General features: G+C 41.4%; 1 protein-coding gene across 2 annotated transcripts in view; it reads left to right on the forward strand.

Annotated features, from left to right (window-relative positions):
* SLC39A12 (solute carrier family 39 member 12) overlaps nt 1-19,338 on the forward strand; it is a 100,573-nt gene that overhangs the window by 45,753 nt on the left and 35,482 nt on the right. Inside the window, exons 9-12 of one of the 2 annotated variants that reach the window (XM_002717411.6) lie at nt 1,886-2,057; nt 7,134-7,306; nt 10,766-10,918; nt 14,157-14,267. In XM_002717411.6, the coding sequence (XP_002717457.3) occupies nt 1,886-2,057; nt 7,134-7,306; nt 10,766-10,918; nt 14,157-14,267 (609 nt within the window). Of the gene's footprint in view, nt 1-1,885; nt 2,058-7,133; nt 7,307-10,765; nt 10,919-14,156; nt 14,268-19,338 lie in introns of those variants that run through there. The other variant, XM_089311503.1, reaches the window with a different exon arrangement.

Below are 19,338 nucleotides of genomic sequence, written 5' to 3' on the forward strand. Positions count from 1 at the left end.
ACTTGCAGAGTCAGTCCACTCTTGAGTTCTTGGACTGAAAAAATCCCTTGAGAGTTGAAGCTTCTAAGGCCGTGTGGTTTTGAAATGAGATAGGGCCAGGGCCGGCACCGTGGCTCACTAGGCTAATCCTCAGCCTGCGGCACCAGCACCCCGGGTTCTAGTCCTGGTTTGGGCGCCGGATTCTGTCTCAGTTGTTCCTCTTCCAGCCCAGCTCTCTGCTGTGGCCCCAGAGGGCAGTGGAGGATGGCCCAGGAGCTTGGGCCCTGCACCCGCATGAAAGACCAGGAGGAAGCACCTGGCTCCTGGCTTTGGATCAGCGCAGCGCGCTGGCTGTAGTGACCATTTGGGGGGTGAACCAACGGAAGGTAGACCTTTTTCTCTGTCTCTCTCTCAGTGTCTAACTCTGCCTGTCAAAAAGAAAAAAAAAAAAAAAAGAAAAAAAGAAAAAATAAATGAGATAGGGCCAAACTGTGAAAGGATATAGATACATACACAGGGAGACAGAAAGAGAAAGTCCTAGCCCCAGGGCAAGGGAGAGATAAAGAGGTAGGTAGAGAGGGAGAGAAAAAGAGAGAATGAATTTATCTTTGGTTCTGATTTTGCAGCTTTGAGTTGCAGTTCCTTCAGTCCCTAGAGAAGGTAGTGGGGGAGGGGGAGGCAAATGTGTCCTCATTATTTCTGATAAGTGATGCACCTTTGTTGAAATCCCTACAGCCTAAAGCATCACAAATCAGACCAGCCTGTACATCACTGATTTTTTCAAAAACCTTATTGATTGCTATTAAAGATCATAAAGACATTACTTTGGTGTCTTATTTCAATAGAAGACATCCATTTGTGGTAGTGAAACCTGTTGGACTTGGTATTTATAATTCTCTCTTATCAATGTACCTATACAATCTTTAAAAATTGGAAAACATTGCGGCAAAAATTAGTAAAGTAGGAAATAATGATTTTAGATGTTTTTGTGAAGGGATGATGTCAGTTGACAAAAGTAGTGATGTCACTGGGTGTTTACACTCAGCTACTTGACACAGTAGTTACATTTTTTTTTTTTTTTTGACAGGCAGAGTGGACAGTGAGAGAGAGAGAGAGACAGAGAGAAAGGTCTTCCTTTGCCGTTGGTTCACCCTCCAATGGCCAGCATGCTGCAGCCGGCGCACCGCGCTGATCCGAAGCCGGGAGCCAGGTACTTATCCTGGTCTCCCATGGGGTGCAGGGCCCAAGTACTTGGGCCATCCTCCACTGCACTCCCGGGCCACAGCAGAGAGCTGGCCTGGAAGAAGGGCAACCGGGACAGAATCCAGCGCCCCGACCGGGACTAGAACCTGGTGTGCCGGTGCCGCAGGCGGAGGATTAGCCTATTGAGCCGCGGCACCGGCCCAGTATTCACTTTTACAGGTTTTAAATGCATTACTTTTGACAATACATGTTGCCTATGCAGGCTTATTAAAAGAGAAATAATGAAAATGCTCTCATTCCCACAGAGCTCCTGTGCATCATATGGAGTCGTAGCTTTGATGACACAAAGCTTCCCTGGTTAAAAACAACAAAGACAATAAGGCTTCCTCCAGCTGTTGGCTACCACCCCATTTGATATCTTACAAAACACAGTGACTTTTCAGGAAAGAACAAGCATCTGAGCCTCATACTAAGTAATTCTAAGAATGAAAGTGACATCAGCAGACTTTGATTAGAGATTTAAATAATCCTTGGAAATTAATGAAAGGCTATTGGACAAATGGTTGCAGGGACACAGGCCCTGTGAAGGCTTCGTGTGCCCACTGTCACTGGTCTGCAGCATTCTGCCTCCCCAAGGAAAGTAGCTGCTGGTGGAGCTGGGTTGGTGCGAAGGGTAGTCACCATGCGTGTTTTCCCTGTACAGACTTGCTTCTCTGCTAAGCAGCTGGTGGAAGTATTTCTACAGGACAGCCTTTCACCCATTTCTAAGGAGGACTTTATGCAGATGAGCCCAGGAATCATCCAGCAACTGCTCAGCTGCTCTTGCCAACCACCCAAGGACCAGCCAACAAATCTGCCACCCAGTACTCTGGAGAGTAAGTTCTGGTTCTTCACTCAAAAAGCTGATGTGCACAATGGATGCAATACTGTGAAGGCAGGATTCTTTACTATGTACTGGGCACTGAGCTAAGCATTTTACATTGATCAATGCATTTAATCCTCCCACCAGCAGGGCTATGAGCTGGATACCATTACTGTCTCCAACTTACAGATAAAGAAAATTGCAGAGATGTTAAGTGACTCCCTCAATAACACACAGATGGTAGGATGGAGCTAGGATTCAAACTCAGGCAGCTGGTCCAAGAGTCTTTTCTGACCACTATGCTATACTACTTTTCAATGAAGATTTTATATTTTGTATGCAACTAAATATAAATTGATGTTGACCCTGATGTTTGACTCAATCATGGACCAACTTAAATGTCCAGTGGAGAAATAGCATGGGATCAGAGAAAGATTGCGTTAGCACTGGAATCTGAAAGGCAGAACTGAGTCAAGTCATCTGTCTCTAGCCACTCAGTGGTCTTATGTCAACTCTTTTACTTCTTGGGCTCCTGTGTTTCTCTGCACAACAGAAAGACCTGATGTTCTACAGGGTTTCCCAGCCTTTCATACAGCATGGCACCCAGGGTAAATGAAGGCACTGGCTGCTTTGGGTCAGAGACAACCAACCTCCCAGACACGGCTGGCATCCCCAGGAAGGGCAGGGATTAGTACTTGCATCCCTGTACGCCACTGAGTCATTGCAGTAGATGAGGTTACCCGTGAGGCTCAAATGGGGTAATGAGTGCAAAAATGTGTTCAGGAAATTTAAAGCACTCAATATTTAGAAGACATGAAAATATGGCCCAATATCATCCATGGCGCATAGTGAATGTGACAATGAACCCATACAGTACCTGAGACATTACTGGTGATCTGAGGGCCTTCTGTAAAGACTTTGTCAAAGCTGCGTTTCTTTTTCCTTGAGAGCCTGGGATGCCCATCAGAGCTGAGTGGTGACCTCTCAGACACAGTGGATTCTGCAGCTTCATGGGGCTCATTGGAAGACTTCATATGAACAAAACATGCCAGGCATAAATATCTAGGAGTCCACATTCAATGAGAAGAAACAAGTTCCATTAACAGGGAGCAGCTAAATAACTTAGCACCTGATAGTCACAGAAACTCACAAAACGGGTGAAGATCTGATACGTCCGAGCTTCCACGGGCATGTTTATGTTCTGCCCCTGGCGTGGTGCCTGGCAGATACAGGCCCCTGGAGAAAGGCTTTGGGAGCTTATCATCTATGAACATAGTTTTACTGGTGTCTGTCTGTCTCTCCCCGCCCTGCCCCCCACCCTTTCTTTCTTCATTTTGAGAGGGACAGTTATTGGGAGAGAGTCCATCTGCTGGTTACTCTTCAAATACCTGCAATGGCTAGGCATTGGGTTGGGGTAAAGCCAGGAACCAGTACTGCCAACCACATCTCCCAAGTGGGTGGCAGGAGCCCAGTGACTTGAGCCATCACCACAGCTTCCCAGGGTCTGTATTAGAAGAAGCTGGAGTCCAGAGCCAGAGCCAAGAATTGCGCCCAGGTATTCCAAACTAGGACTCGTGTTTAACCATTAGGCTAAACTCTTACTCCAGTTTCTTTTCTAAAGAACTTCTGTACCCTTCTAAGCAATGTCCACTTGAAAAAAACAAAACAAAAATCCCAAACAGATCACACTCACTGAAGAACCTAGACAAACATTGCTCTTATTTAAAATGTTGCATTATGTAAATTAAAAGGAAAGGCTTTTTTGGCCTTTTGAAATTGCAAAAGTGTAAGATGTTGCATAAAGGAGGAGAGGAACAGACACACCCAGAAAATACTATTCAGTATGCTGAAAACTCAACTCCTTAGCGCCACCTTCCATTGAGTTTCCAGGAAAGATTATTATGGTGATGTATGAATCAGGTTTCAGAGCTACTCAAGGGAGATGCTCAGAAGTGCCTAGGAACGTAGTGGTTAGGTCAAGCTCTATTGAAATGATAGGGAATGTTTAGATAGCACTTCTATGCAAGTTCCTTGGCTCCAATCAAGACACCACGGCGCCTGTATAGGAATTAGGCTCAATTAGAAGAGCTTGATAGACATAGGAGTCAGATGTTATGGTTTTCAGGCTGTCCCTCCCACACGAGGGGAGCTGAAATCTGACTCCAGATCTTAAGAGGTTTTATTACGCCGAAGTTATGAATCAATATCACACTGTAGCTGCCCATAGGACAAAGTAGGGAAGAGTCAAAGAATTGAATTTGAAACTTTGCCTTTTGCCTAGGAAATGCCATACCTTGATGTGTCCTTGTAAGGTGTTTTGTTTTAAGATTTATTTATTTGAAAGAGTGACAGAGCGATGGGACAAGAGACAGGAGAAAAAGATTTTCCATCACTAGTACACTCCTCAAATGGCAGCAAAAGCCAGAACTGGGTCAGTCTGAAGCCCGAACCTAGAACTCCAATGTGTGTCTCCCATATGGATGGTAGGGACCCAAGTTCTTGGATCATCTTCTGCTGTTTTCCCAGGCACATTAGCTGGGAGCTGGATCAGAAGTGGAGTGGCTGGGACCCAAGCCAGCTCTCCAGCATGAGATGCAATTGTTGGCTTAACCCAGAGTGCCAAAATGCCAGGCCTTCCCAGTGAGTTCTTGACATTTTATGGTTTCTTTTGTAACCACCATAAAAACAGATGATGGTTTTGCCTTTATTAGACATCCAGGTAGCCATGTTAAAATTTAAATATCTTTAATCCATGAATTAGCTGAGATGAATGCCAATCCCACATATAATATATTTAGGAAGGAGTGAGATGCAAAACCAGGTTGAAGATCTTTAGGGATGTCTTCATACCATGTGTATTTTTACTAAATTAAAGTGAAAAAAATCTCTATGCTGACATGACTATTCAAACCTATTTTTTAAATATTTTAAAATTTTATGTTGTAAAATATACAATATGAAACTTACCATTTTAACCATTTGTATTTGTACAGTTTTCATTTTTACAGAGATGGGAAGTGTATTCACATTGTTGTGTGCTGGACCTCTAGAGTGTTTCTTTTTTGTTAAACTGATAGTCTCTGCTGAAAAAGACTCTTAGCACCAGTGTTGTGGGGCAGTGGGTTAAGCCACCGCCTGTGACGTCTACATCCCATGACAGGTGCCCGTTCGAGTCCTCGTGGCCGATGTGCTTGGGAAGGTAGTGGAAGGTGGCCCACATACTTGGACCCATGCTGCCCATGTTGGGAGACCAGAATGGAGTTTCTGCTTCCTGGTTTTGGCCTGGCTCAGTGCTTGCTGTCATGGCCATTTGGGGAGTGAATCCCCTGGGATGAAAGACCTCCTTCTCATTGCCTTTTGAATAAATCAATCAATAAATTTTTAAAAAAAGACTCTCCATTTCCCCCTCACTCTATGTTATAGAAGTTCTGTAGTGTTGACAGGGTGTGTGGTGGCAGGAAGAATAGAAACTTGAAAGTTTTTTTTTTTTGCCTCTTCTGGGTACAGTATTTTAATATTAGACCCCTTTATAATTTAGAACTTATAATTAACAAAGATCCTCTTAAAAATCATAAGCTACTTAGTATGTAACTAGCTCTACATTTAAAATGATCTAATATAAATGGCAAACATGCTAGAAAAATACAAGGATGATGAGAAAGGAAGATTTTTCTACTATTACAAGTTTAAGGGTATAGTTTTTTAAGAAACTTCAATAAGTTTTAAATATTAGAATAACTGAATTACTGATGCATTTGCTGTGACCCTGAGAATCTAATTATTAACAAATTCCTCAAAAAATAAAAAATGTTAAAAAAGAAAAGGCATTTATATGGTCCCTAAAGAAAATGATGCTTAAATGTTGTAATTATTTTCCCTCACTGTGTATACGCCATTTGCAATGGCTTGCTAGTCATTTCTGAATAGATGGAAAGCCAGGCATCTGCAACCATATGAAAGTGGGAGCAGGAAGAACCTTAAAGCCCTGTGTCATTGACATTTGTCTCTGAAAGTTATTAGCTCTTCATCTGTTCTCTTCCTTGACCTCTTTTCCCCCCATATATTTCCTTTTATTTGAATAATCTTGAAGGTTATACTTTCTGCATAGTAAAAATTCTACTACCTGGAAGCCTAAAAAGTTTGGATAAATGCTCATAGCTTGAAAAAAGGCTTGTGGAAATTATTGCAAACAATCTAAAATGTAGACTGTTCAAATTTATATCATCAGCTATTACATATTAATTGACCAGTTTTCACCAATAAAATCACTTATTTTTTGTCACTGAAGCCAATAAGCACTCCTGACATTACAAATAGCTCTGAGAACCTTTTGAAGGCATTCTTCCAAAGTGTATACTTGTTCTGTATACAAACATTGGTCTGCAGCAAGGCCAGACCACCTGCTGCCTCTAACACTGCTCTCAAAGCTTTAACTAAATGTGATTACTACTGCTTGTCACTGGATGCTGTGGCCCTTCAAGTAGGAATTTCTTTCAGTGTGCTGGGAAGTAAGCTAGGGTCTTGCTTGCCACAGTGATTTTTTAGTACAGGGTGGGTAGCCAGGGCAACTTCAGATCAGTAGTGTTATTTGGTTACAGTCCTGTCTTTTTCTTTAACAAAATATCTAAACTGCCTTAGATAATAACAAAGGCATTTCTCACAGTTCTGGGGTCTGGAAGTCCAAGTTCATGAACCCTGGTGAAGACCAACGTCCTGGCCCCCAGAGTGGTACCTTCTCACCGTGTTTTCAGTGGGTAGAGGTGGTGAGCTCTGATCTGTTTGGCCCCTTCCAAGGTCGCTAATCCCGTCCACCAGGCCCTTCTCAGCCAGTCACCTCCCAAGGGCCACGCCTCCTAAGATCACCTTGAGGCTGAGGCTTCAACACAGGAGGGTGGGGGTACTAGCGGGGTCACAAACATTCAGACCACAGCATATCTGTTCATTCTTTTCCCCAAATCTGAAACCCTTGACTCCATATAACACCACCAGCTGTTAGCATAAGACAGATTGTTCTAGCATTTTCTCTACTGAAGGCAAGAACGGAGGAGAACGTGTGGCACTGACGGCTTTGGGGTCTCCTTTGACTTAGAATACGGCTACAGCACCGTCGCGGTGGCGCTTCTCACGCTGGGCTCCATGCTGGGGACGGCGCTGGTCCTTTTCCATGGCTGTGAGGAAAACTACAGCCTCGTGTTACAGCTCTTTGTGGGCTTGGCCGTTGGGACGCTCTCTGGGGATGCCCTGCTGCACCTTATCCCTCAGGTAATCTCTTTTCCATTGCAGATGGAGCTGTCTGAATTCTCTTGATGTTCAACCACTGCAGGTACCTGCGCAAAGTTTTACAGCAACTTGAATGAGGAATGAGGAATGGGATGGCCGGTGTTGTCTCTGGAAAGAACTATTATTTCCCCAAACTTCTGCCCTTGTAGGAGAGGAGATGACCAAACACTAGGTTTTGCCACTCATTTCTTCTAGTGTTGAAATAGTAATGAAAAAGACAGGGGATCGGATCCAGATTGCTGTTAATAAAGATTCCAGAAGCATATGTAAGAATCATCTACAAATGGAAAAGTATAAGCTGAAAAGACATTGTGCTAGTTTTGTTTTTAGCTTTGTCTCCTCCCAACCCTGCTCAGATCATTCTTTGTCTTTCTCTGCTGCCTCTTCTGTTCCAGAATGTTCTGTCCCCTCCGCTCCCTTGCAGGCTGGCTGTTTGCGTTCACTCAATGTGCGGCACAGTGGGAAACCCAGCACAGGAGGAGCAGAGGCCGGGAACTGTCTGCCCTGGCTCGGCATCTGGTCTAGAAGTAGCTGCGGGGCTGTGACCAGCTCACCCCTCCCTGATGTCATTTCCTCCCTCTGCCCTTCGGCCCTGAGGGTGGTAGTGATTGGGGCTTGTTGGGTGCCGGGGGCCCCATTTTCGCTTGTTCTCACCCTTGACTCTGCCACCTCCACAGCGGTTCCATCACCAATGCCTCTGCTTTGGAGCTATCCGGATGCATTTCTCTTTTTTGCTAACTAATGCTGTCTAGATTTCCCCTAAGAAAAATGGAGAGAAGCACGGGGAGGCTTGCTGTTTGTCAGGAATGACAGGTCTAAGACGTGCGATGTGAGAGTTGGGGCAGAAGGCTTTGTGGATGACGTTATGTGTTCCCCCTGAAATCGCTGACAATGGATAAGGACAAGAGACCCAGGATATCCGCCCCACCTCCCTACCCCTGACACACAGCTTGCAAAGCCTGAGATGTTAAAATTTTCCATAAGCCTCTGGCAGTTTCTGCCAGGGTCACTCTCGTTGCTTAGATGCTCAGTAATTATTCAATGTTCCGAAAAAGGCAGAGTGAGCATTGGAGAAACACAGCAAACCATTATTAGTTTTAATTTCCCTCATAATCTAATCTTCTGGAAATATTTCGGGGCTTATTGCTGGCTTGGGACGATGGCCAGGGCCCTGTGCTAGGTCATGGTGATGGTTGCAGAGCTGTTTCCTGCCCAGGGTCCTGGGATCAGCAAAGGGACGGCGAGGCTGCCAGAGAGGGAGCACACAGCCAGGGCCGGGTGGTGAGGGTGAGGGTGAGGGTGGGCCTTGGGGGTGGGTGGTGCATGTTACAGAGGTGAACTTCAAAGATTAGCTTGGTTTCATGAAATTTAGAAGGCAGCTTTTTGCTCAGGGAAAGATGAGGACCGATGTTACTAAAAAGCACAAGTATGATGACAAGCTAGAAAAATCAGTGGCTCTTGAAAGTAACCCATGGCGAGATTTCCAAGGTTTGCGTAGAAATGAGGAAAATGTTATTGTCATGATTTCTTTTCTTAATGAGTTGAGTTTTTTTAACCTAAAGATACATATCTTATTTTGGGATTGCAGGTTTTGTTTTGTTATATTATAGCATTCTCCTGTGAAATAATGGAAATGATAAATATTAGCTGGGTATCTTTTAATGTCCTTATCAAAAGAAACAGGTGCACTGTTAACCCAGTGTGGTGCGGCAGGTTAAAGCGCAGTGCTGACATCTCATTTGGGCACTGGTTCGAATACTGGCTGTTCCTTGTCCAAGCCAGCTCCCTGCTAATGTATCTGGGAAAGCAGTAGATGATGGACCAAGTCCTGGAGTCCCTTGCACCTGTGTGGGAGACCCGGAAGAAGCTCCCAGCTCCTGGCTTCAGCCTGGTCATTGAGGCCATTTGGGGAGTGAGCCAGAGGATGGAAAATCTCTCTCTCCTCTCTCTCTCTCTCCCCCTCCCTCCCTCCCTCCCTCTCTCTAAATCTGCCTTTCAAATAAATAATAAAATCTTTTTTTAAAAAAGTGAACATACATGTACACACATACACACATGTGCAGAGACCAAGGTATTTCAGAAAGTTCACAGAAAATGGAATTAAAAATAAGTATATTTTGGTGCAAAAATGTTTAACATCCATGCAGTTTTTTTTCATAATATACATTTTCATGAACTTTTTGAAGACTCATCATATGATGGCTTGCAAAACCTTGCGTGCCAAAATAAACATTTAATTCCATTTTCCATGAACTTCTAAAAGTACCATATTAAGTGCTGGAGTCATATATACATTTGCAGGATCATATGTACATACAATTCATAGACATAGTTTCTTTTCTTTTTTAAAATTTAGTGTTCAGTAGTACTATTTTAAATCTGGAAAGCACTGACCTCTTTCACAAACTGCCTTATCTTGGGTAAGGCTTCTGATATAAAATGAATTAGTAGCTCACAAGAAATCATTAGGTGAATCAATGTGATGAGTAAAATAGAAGAAAATTCCCAGTGCATTTTTTGTATCTTTTTGTGTCCCAGAGAGCTTATTATATTGCTCATCACACAGTATGCATTCAATGGGAAAAATCTGCTAGGTGACTTTCTTATCTGAATATTTTACTTTAATTGCAATGGGGCATGGGAAAATAAACCCAGATGAAATATATCCTTATATGTGTTCTAGATTTATATATGTATATAAATAAGGATATATGAAAGATATCCTTAAATATGTTCTGGATATATATATATATATTTGTATTTGTATTTATATATATATAAATATATTATGAAGCGCTACTATACAATCAGATAAGAATTGAACTCCTGTGAAAAAAATTAGCCAAAGGATTGAGAATGTTTGAAAAGGAAGGCTACTGCCTAAAATAAATCTTAGGCTTCATTCTATTCATTAACACAAGCCATTTAAGGCTCTCCTTTATTTTCTAGAGGATACATTTCATTTGATCCTGATTAAACCACACAGTAGGAATACTGATACCTAAAAGCAAACTAGGATTGGAATGATTTCAGTTCATCATATATTCAATACTCAGCCTACTATTTTATACTTAAGTCATCAAAAATAATTTCCCGGGGTTGGCATTGTAGCGTAGCAGGTAAAGCTGTCACCTGCAATGTTTGTATTCCACATGGGCACCAATTCCTGTCCTGGCTGCTCCACTCCCCCCCGCCCCCCGCCATGGCCTGGGAAAAGCAATGGAAGATGGCCTAAATTCTTGGACCCTGCCACCCATGTGGGTCGGCTGGAAGAAACTCCTGGCTCCGGCCTGGCACAGGCCTAGCCATTGCTGTCATCTGGGGAGTGAACCAGCAGATAGAAGATCTTTCTTTGTCTCTCCCTCCCTCTTTGCGACTCTTTCCAATAGATAAATAAATTTTTTTAAAGTAATTTCCTTCCTTCTTTCATCTTTTTTGAAGGTTCTTGGTTTACATAAGCAGGAAGCCCCAGGGTTTGGACATGTCCATGAAAGCAAAGGTCATATTTGGAAACTGTTGGGATTAATTGGAGGCATCCATGGATTTTTCTTGATAGAGAAATGTTTTATTCTTCTTGTATCACCAAATGCCAAGGTATATTTTAAGTCTTTCTTATCTTTGACTTCTGGGTTTTATAATGTTCCTTTTTAATTTCAAAAGTACTTGTTCAAAAGCGATGGTACAGTAATAAACCTATCTGTGAAAGGGGAAGAGCTCTGACTTCAGGACCTGCAGATCACTCTGCCTAGCAAGTTCTGGGTAAGTATTGTTTTTTTAAGTTTTTAAAAACATGTTATGCTGGCTAGTTAATGTGCTTGTTAAAGCCCTCAATTTCTTCTGATTAGCTCAGAAACACATTCTTTCTTATCTGGAGGAAAAAGGGGTCCATTGTCCTGGCTACTAATCAGCATTTTGAATGTCTTTTCTAACCCAATGCCAAAAAGCAAGCAAAAGAAAACTTTGAAAATTCACATTTCCTGACATTTTCTAGATTACAGGCATTTAAAATCTCAAAAACGAGAAACTTATGAACCTGATTTGTAGCAGCTCTTTTTTGGCTTGAATAATTTAACAAACTTCTACCTGGATTTTTTTAATTTGTTAAATTTTTTAAGGTTTTTATTTAATGATTACAAATTTCATATGTATAGCTTTTAGGAATATAGTGTTTCTTCTGTCCATTCCCGCCCTCCCACCCTCACTCCTATCCCACCTCCTACTCTCTCTCTCCCATTCCATTTTTCATTAAGATTCATTTTTAATTTGCTTTATATACAGAAGACCAACTCTATACTAAGTAGAGATTTCCACTGTTTATACCCACACAGACCCACAAAGTATACTAAAGTACTGTTTGAAGCAAGTTTTACCATTAATTCTCATAGTACAACTCATTAAGGATAGAGGTCCACCATGGGGAGTAAGTGCACAGTGACTCCTGTGGTTGATTTAACAGTTAACACTCTTATTTTTGATGTCAGTGACCACCCGAGGCTCTTGACATGAGCTGCCTAGGCTATGGAAGCCTTTTGAGTCCCCGAACTCCGTTGGTACTTAGGGCCATATGCAAAGTGGAAGTTCTCTACTACCTTCACAGAAAAGTACATCCTTCTTTGATAGCCCCTTCTTTCCACTGGGGTCTCACTCACAGAGATCCTTCATGTAGGTTATTTTTTGTCACAGTGTCTTGGCTTTCCATGCCTGAAATGCTCTCTTGGGCTTTTCAGGCAGTTCCAAATGCCTTAAGGGGTATCTATCTGGATGTTAACATGTAAAAAGCAGTGTGGTTTGTTTATGGGTTCTTTCTTTTTTGCTCTGATATGTTTCTATAAAATAAAAATAGTTTCACCTGTTTAGTGGGATGGTTAGAAAAGGTAAATGTTTGCAGTAGACTCCAGAAAATGATAACAAAGCAAAGTGTCCTGGCCAAGACCTGGGGCTCTGCAGTCCTCTGTGGTTTTCTGCTTATTCCCATGCACTTGAACTATTCATGTAACAGGCAAGCCAAAGACAAAGCCTAACCCCTAGGCAAACATTAGAAACCTTTTAAAAATATGACACCTGCTGTTTATTGTAATTCTTAAATTTGTTCAAAATTCGATTATATGCATCAAAACATAAGATGAATTATGGATGGATAGAGAGAAATACGATAAAACCAGGGAGAGTAAAAAATGCTAAATAATGGTTGGATCTAGGAAGGGAGGGCCTGAACATTCACATAACAATCTCTGTGCTTTTCTGTATGCTTGCAACTTCTCAAAAATAGATGGGTTAAGATTGCAAATAGATTTCAAATAATACCTTGTAAAATGTTCACTCTCTCACTTGCTCTCGTTCTCTCTCACTTGCTCGCTCGCTCGCTCTCTCTCTCATTTAATGAAACAGAGTATTTCTTTTGCCTGAGGTTCAAACTAGGTTGCTATGGGAACTTGGGAATTCCAGATTCCCTCACAGCTACCCTAAAAATTGGGGAACCTCCACAAAAGGAGTTTTAACCTCAGGAAACATTAAAAAACCACAATACATCTCCATTTATACACAGAAGATTAGCATTCTTAGCCTGGGGGACTAACTTACAACACTAGCATATCAATTTATACATAAAAGTCAGAAAGCTAACCCAGATGAAAGCGAGTGGAAATAATTCTGAGCACCCAAAAACATAATTTATTTAGATTGTCTCTGGGCTTGTTATGGAATTTGAAATGAGTTTTAAGAAACTAGTTTCAAGATCTATGACACTGAGTAAAATAAAAAAATGAAAATGTATGAGAAATATGTTTTAATTGATGAATACATTTCTGGAAATATTATTTTTGTGTTCTCGGGGTATAATACCAGTTTGATGATCATTCTGTTATCTCCATGGGAAAGAACTAAAAATTTAACTTTTTTATAAATAGAATCTTTTTAAAAAATACAATCTTTTAATAAATAAAAAAGACAATATAAAACTCCCACTGTTCCAGCCTCTTTGAATCATAAGTAGATCTTTTTGAAGTTGCATTAAAAAGATTTATCATTTATTTGTAAAGAAATGTGACATAGAGAAGGAGAGATATTTCACCTGCTGGTTCACTCCCCAAATGGTCATGATGGCTGGGACTGGTCCACGCCAAAGCTGGGCGCCTGGAGATTCAAATATTTGGACCAAGCATCATCACTGCCTACACAGCTGCATCATCAGGGAGCTGGATCAGAAGCAGAACAGTCAGGACTCTAATCAGTGCTCCAATATGGAACAACTGCATTGCAGAACTGTGGCTTAAGCCCCTGTGCCACAACGCGGGCCTCTAATGCTGCAGTCTTAAATCATTCTGAACATGTATAATGTTTCAGGGCAGGCTTGTGCTTCTTCAAGGGGAGACATTTTTAGCGAGTATTTATGAAATTTCCCCGTGGGGCCAGTGCTGTGGCACAGCAGGAAGAAGCCAACGGCATCCCATATGAGCACCTGTTTGAGTCTCAGCTGCTCCACTTCTGCTCCAGTTCCCTGCAGCAGAAGATGGCCCAAGTGCTTGGACCTTTGTCGCCCACGTGGGAGATCCAGATGGAGTTTCAGGTTCCTGGCTTTGGCTTAGCCCAGTCCTGGCCATTGCATCCATGTCGGGGAGTCAACCAGCATATAGAAGATCTCTCGCTAACTTAACCTTTCAAATAAAATCAATAAATCTTTTGAAAACATGAAGAAGAAATGTTCTCCCCACTATTTTTGTGCCATCCATTACTTTGGCCAGTAAGCAAAATGGTAAATAGAGCCATGGAATTAACAAAATGTACATCTGTGTTCTTCTGGATTCCACATTAATTTTAAATTATCTTCATCCAGCAGGGCCTGTCACCAGTTAATGGGCACGTGGGACATTCCCATCATGTTACACTTAACTCCGAATTAAGTGACCAGTCAGGCAGAGGCAAATCTGCTTCAATGATCCAGTTGGTAGGTTACTTATTTGAAGTGCTTTGTTGATTTGATTACCTTCTTTCCTTTATTCCTCAGTGAGCAGATGAAAATCAGAAGGGTGGACAGAATAGAATCCACTCATGATTTCCCTGTTCTTGACCCTGATGAACACTGTTTGAAATTTTACCAAGCAACTGAAATCTAAGCAGAAAATGACCTCTCATTGCTATCTTCATCACTTTATTTTTTAATCTTTATTTATTTATTTTTTTGACAGGCAGAGTGAACAGTGAGAGAGAGAGACAGAGAGAAAGGTCTTCCTTTGCCGTTGGTTCACTCTCCAATGGCCACCGCAGCCAGTGCTCTGCGGCCGGCGCACCGCGCTGATCCGATGGCAGGAGCCATGTGCTTATCCTGGTCTCCCATGGGGTGCAGGGCCCAAGTACTTGGGCCATCCTCCACTGCACTCCCTGGCCACAGCAGAGAGCTGCTTCATCACTTTAAAACATGTATGGATCAGATTGATTTAATAGACATGTTCTTAATCATTTTTATAAGTTTATGAGTGTTGACAAATGAATTAACTTTAGTGTTTCCACTCTGAATGATCCTGAGTGGAGACTAGGTATGAAAACAGATACTGAGCCAGGGATTAGTTAGTGTATCCAGGACTGGGCTATTTACTTCATAATGCAGAAGAGAACTGATTTGGCTGATTTAGCTGATGGTTCATAACAGTGCCTTCAATTATTCAAATTATACTGAATTTTCTACAATGCAACGTTCCATATTCTCAAGACACAACTTCCAATCAAATTCAAAACAATGTTTCCAGTCTAGTTTGTAAAACATAGGTACAGGACAGATATTAAAGTAATATATAATTAGAAAACTTGCCTCCGGTAAACAGTGGCCTCGGGATGGAGGGTTCACAATTCAGGGACAGATGCCCAACTAAGTAGACATAAATAAACTGTTCCTGAGACACTAACATAGCAGTAGATTGCAGGTCTAGCATAACACATATGGATACCACCACCAAAAAAACTCCTCTAAAATGACTTTAAAAGTTTTCTGAATTTATTGCTTAGATATTTTAAATGTGGTTTGAAAGAAGATAAATTCAGGCTCAGATTAGTTTCAAAATCACTTTAATATTGGCTTTGTTCCTCATGTTTGAATGAAAGTTCCAGGGGCCCACAGAGCACATGAATAAATCTTTGAAGCTGATTTAGTGAGTTTTGAGCTGTTTGAACACTCTAGATCACTAATAAATTCGCCATGCCTCTTGCTGTTTAAGCTTCAAGATCAACCTAAAGCAAACAGAGATCATGTGAATTTTGATGAGTTCAGTTTCATTTTTTATTTTCTTAAGGAATGTACGGGTTGAAAGAGGAGAATTCACCATTCTCATCAATCAACAAGAGTCTTATGTGTTTGCCTCCACATTTCTTTACATAGTATGACAACATATGGCTTTTAAAAAAAAATTCCTAGAATAAGGTCTTAAGTCTCATAAAAATAAATAAAAATAAAAATATTAATTTATTTCAGAGGCGGGAGGGAGAAGACAAGGAAACAGAGCTCTAATTCACTGATTTTTAAAAATGTATTTAAGTTATACAAACTTCATGTATTCCATATATACAGGTTTAAGAACATAGTGATACTTCCCCCTCACCCTCCCTCCCTCCCATACTCCCACCTGCAACAGTAGGGGCTGGCACAGGCTGAAGCCAGAAACAGGAAACTCAATCCTGTTCTCCCAAGTAGGTTCAGCTTCCAACTACTTAAGCCATCATCTGCTGCCTCCAGGGTGCACCTTACTAGCGAACTGTAATCTGGAGTGAAGAAAGAGCATCTCAAACCCAGATACTGAGATGTGGGGTGCACTTAATACATAGATGAATTTCGAAGGAATTGACATCTTATTGATATCCTTACCAAGGCATATTTTTTCTATTGATTTGGATTGTCTTTCATTATTGCTTATTTTCAGCATAGATATCATCCATAATTTCGTAATATTCCTAAGTATTTCATGTTTTTTATGCCATGTTAAATGATTTTTCAACTGTATTTTGTTTGGAATGTACAAATCCTTGCCAAGTTTAATAATTAATCTTAGAAGAATGATGAAAACTCTAAGCACTGGGTATGGAAGGAACATTCCTCAATACAATCAAAGCAATCTATGAAAAACCCACGGCCAACATCCTATTGAATGGGGAAAGGTTGGAAGCATTTCCACTGAGATCTGGTACCAGACAGGGAGGCCCACTCTCACCACTGCTATTCAATATAGATCTGGAAGTTCTAGCCAGAGCTATTAGGTAAGAAAAAGAAATTAAAGGGATACAAATTGGGAAGGAAGAACTCAAACTATCCCTCTTTGCAGATGATATGATTCTTTACTTAGGGGACCCAAAGAACTCTACTAAGAGACTATTGGAACTCATAGAAGATTTTGGCAAAGTAGCAGGGTATAAAATCAATGCACAAAAATCAACAGCCTTTGTATATACAGGCAATGCCATGGCTGAGGAAGAACTTCTAAGATCAATCCCATTCACAATAGCTACAAAAACAATCAAATACCTTGGAATAAACTTAACCAAGGACGTTAAGGATCTCTACAATGAAAATTACAAAACCTTAAAGAAAGAAATAGAAGAGGATACCAAGAAATGGAAAAATCTTCCATGCTCATGGATTGGAAGAATCAATATCATCAAAATGTCCATTCTCCCAAAAGCAATTTATAGATTCAATGCAATACCAATCAAGATACCGAAGACCTTCTTCTCAGATCTGGAAAAAATGATGCTGAAATTCATATGGAGACACAGGAGACCTCGAATAGCTAAAGCAATCTTGTACAACAAAAACAAAGCTGGAGGCATCACAATACCATATTTCAGGACATACTACAGGGCAGTTGAAATCAAAACAGCATGGTACTGGTACAGAAACAGATGGATAGACCAATGGAACAGAATTGAAACACCAGAAATCAATCCAAACATCTACAGCCAACTCATATTTGAACAAGGATCCAAAACCAATCCCTGCAGTAAGGACAGTCTATTCAATAAATGGTGCTGGGAAAATTGGATTTCCACGTGCAGAATCATGAAGCAAGACCCCTACCTTTCACCTTACACAAAAATTCACTCAACATGGATTAAAGACTTAAATCTACGACCTGACACCATCAAATTATTAGAGAGCATTGGAAAAACCCTGCACGATATAGGTACCAGCAATGACTTCTTGGAAAACACCCCAGAAGCACAGGCAGTCAAAGCCAAAATTAACATTTGGGATTGCATCAAATTGAGAAGTTTCTGTACTGCAAAAGAAACAGTCAGGAAAGTGAAGAGGCAACCAACAGAATGGGAAAAAATATTTGCAAACTATGCAACAGATAAAGGGTTGATAACCAGAATCTACAAAGAAATCAAGAAACTCCACAACATCAAAACCAACAACCCACTTAAGAGACGGGCCAAGGACCTCAATAGACATTTTTCAAAAGAGGAAATCCAAATGGCCAACAGACACATGAAAAAATGTTCAAGATCACTAGCAATCAGGGAAATGCAAATCAAAACCACAATGAGGTTTCACCTCACCCTGGTTAGAATGACTCACATTCAGAAATCTACCAACAATAGATGCTGGAGAGGATATGGGGGAAAAGGGACACTAACCCACTGTTGATGGGAATGCAAATTGGTTAAGCCACTATGGAAGTCAGTCTGGAGATTCCTCAGAAACCTGAATATAACCCTACCATTCAACCCAGCCATCCCACTCCTTGGAATTTACCCAAAGGAAATGAAATTGGCAAACAAAAAAGCTGTCTGCACATTAATGTTTATTGCAGCTCAATTCACAATAGCTAAGACCTGGAACCAACCCAAATGCCCATCAACAGTAGACTGGATAAAGAAATTATGGGACATGTACTTTATAGAATACTATACAGCAGTCAAAAACAATGAAACTCGGTCATTTGAAACAAGATGGAGGAAATTGGAAAACACAATGCTGAGTGAATTAAGCCAGTCCCAAAGGGACAAATATCATATGTTCTCCCTGATCGGTGACAACTAACTGAGGACCAAAGGGGAAACATGTTGAAGTGAAATGGACACTATGAGAAACAGTGTCTTGATCAGCTCTTGTCCTGAAGGTTGATGTACAATGTAATACTTTATCCATTTTAGTATTTTTTTTGTTCTAGTACCATTGGTTGAACTCTGTAATTAACACACAATTATTCTTAGGGGTTTAAATTTTAACTGAAAAGTGATCCCTGTTAGGAATTTGGAAAAATTATGCTGAGTGAAATAAGCCAGTCCCAAAGGGACAAATACCACATGTTCTCCCTGATAGGTGACAACCAACTGAGCACCAAAAAGGAAACCTGTTAAAGTGAAATGAACACTATGAGAAACGGTGACTTGATCAGCCCTCACCCTGACTGTTGATGAACAACTTAGTGTCGCTCCCCCTCTTCGTGGAGGAGCAACACAGGACCCTGCGCTGTTCTTTTGTCTGCTCGGCCCTCCCCGGGTTTGCTGCTGGTTCTTCCCGGGTTGGCTACTATCCCTTCCACCTCCGTGGAAGGGCAGTTCCCCCTGGCCGCATTCCCCACTTCCGCAGGGGAGCGGCACACCGCCGGCCGGCTCTCTGGGGGCTGCACGGGTTCCCTTGGATGTTCCCCATAGATGTTCCCCATAGATGTTTCTGGTGCATGCCGTCTCTCTCCTCCTTTATAGTCCTCCTCCGCCAATCCCAACTCGGCTGCCCACACGCCGAGTACGCTGCTCTCCAATCAGGAACAAGTCCTACAGTTAATTGGTTGAACTGGAGGCAGCTGTGCGAAAGCTGTTTACTTCTCTCCCAGCGCCATATTGTGGGAGAGCAGATGCATAGAATAAGTCCTAATTCGAGTAACTTAGTCTAGTCCGGATTGCTCCCCACACTTAGTATGTTATCCCTCTTAGTATTTTTTTTTGTTTGTTCTACTTAATACTTTTGGTTGAATACTGTAATCAACACACAATTATTCTTAAGTGCTGAAACTTAACTGAAAAGT

This window comes from Oryctolagus cuniculus, chromosome 13 (assembly GCF_051225735.1).
Source record: "Oryctolagus cuniculus isolate XC-2025 breed Fujian yellow rabbit chromosome 13, ASM5122573v1, whole genome shotgun sequence".
NCBI classification, from domain to species: domain Eukaryota; kingdom Metazoa; phylum Chordata; class Mammalia; order Lagomorpha; family Leporidae; genus Oryctolagus; species Oryctolagus cuniculus.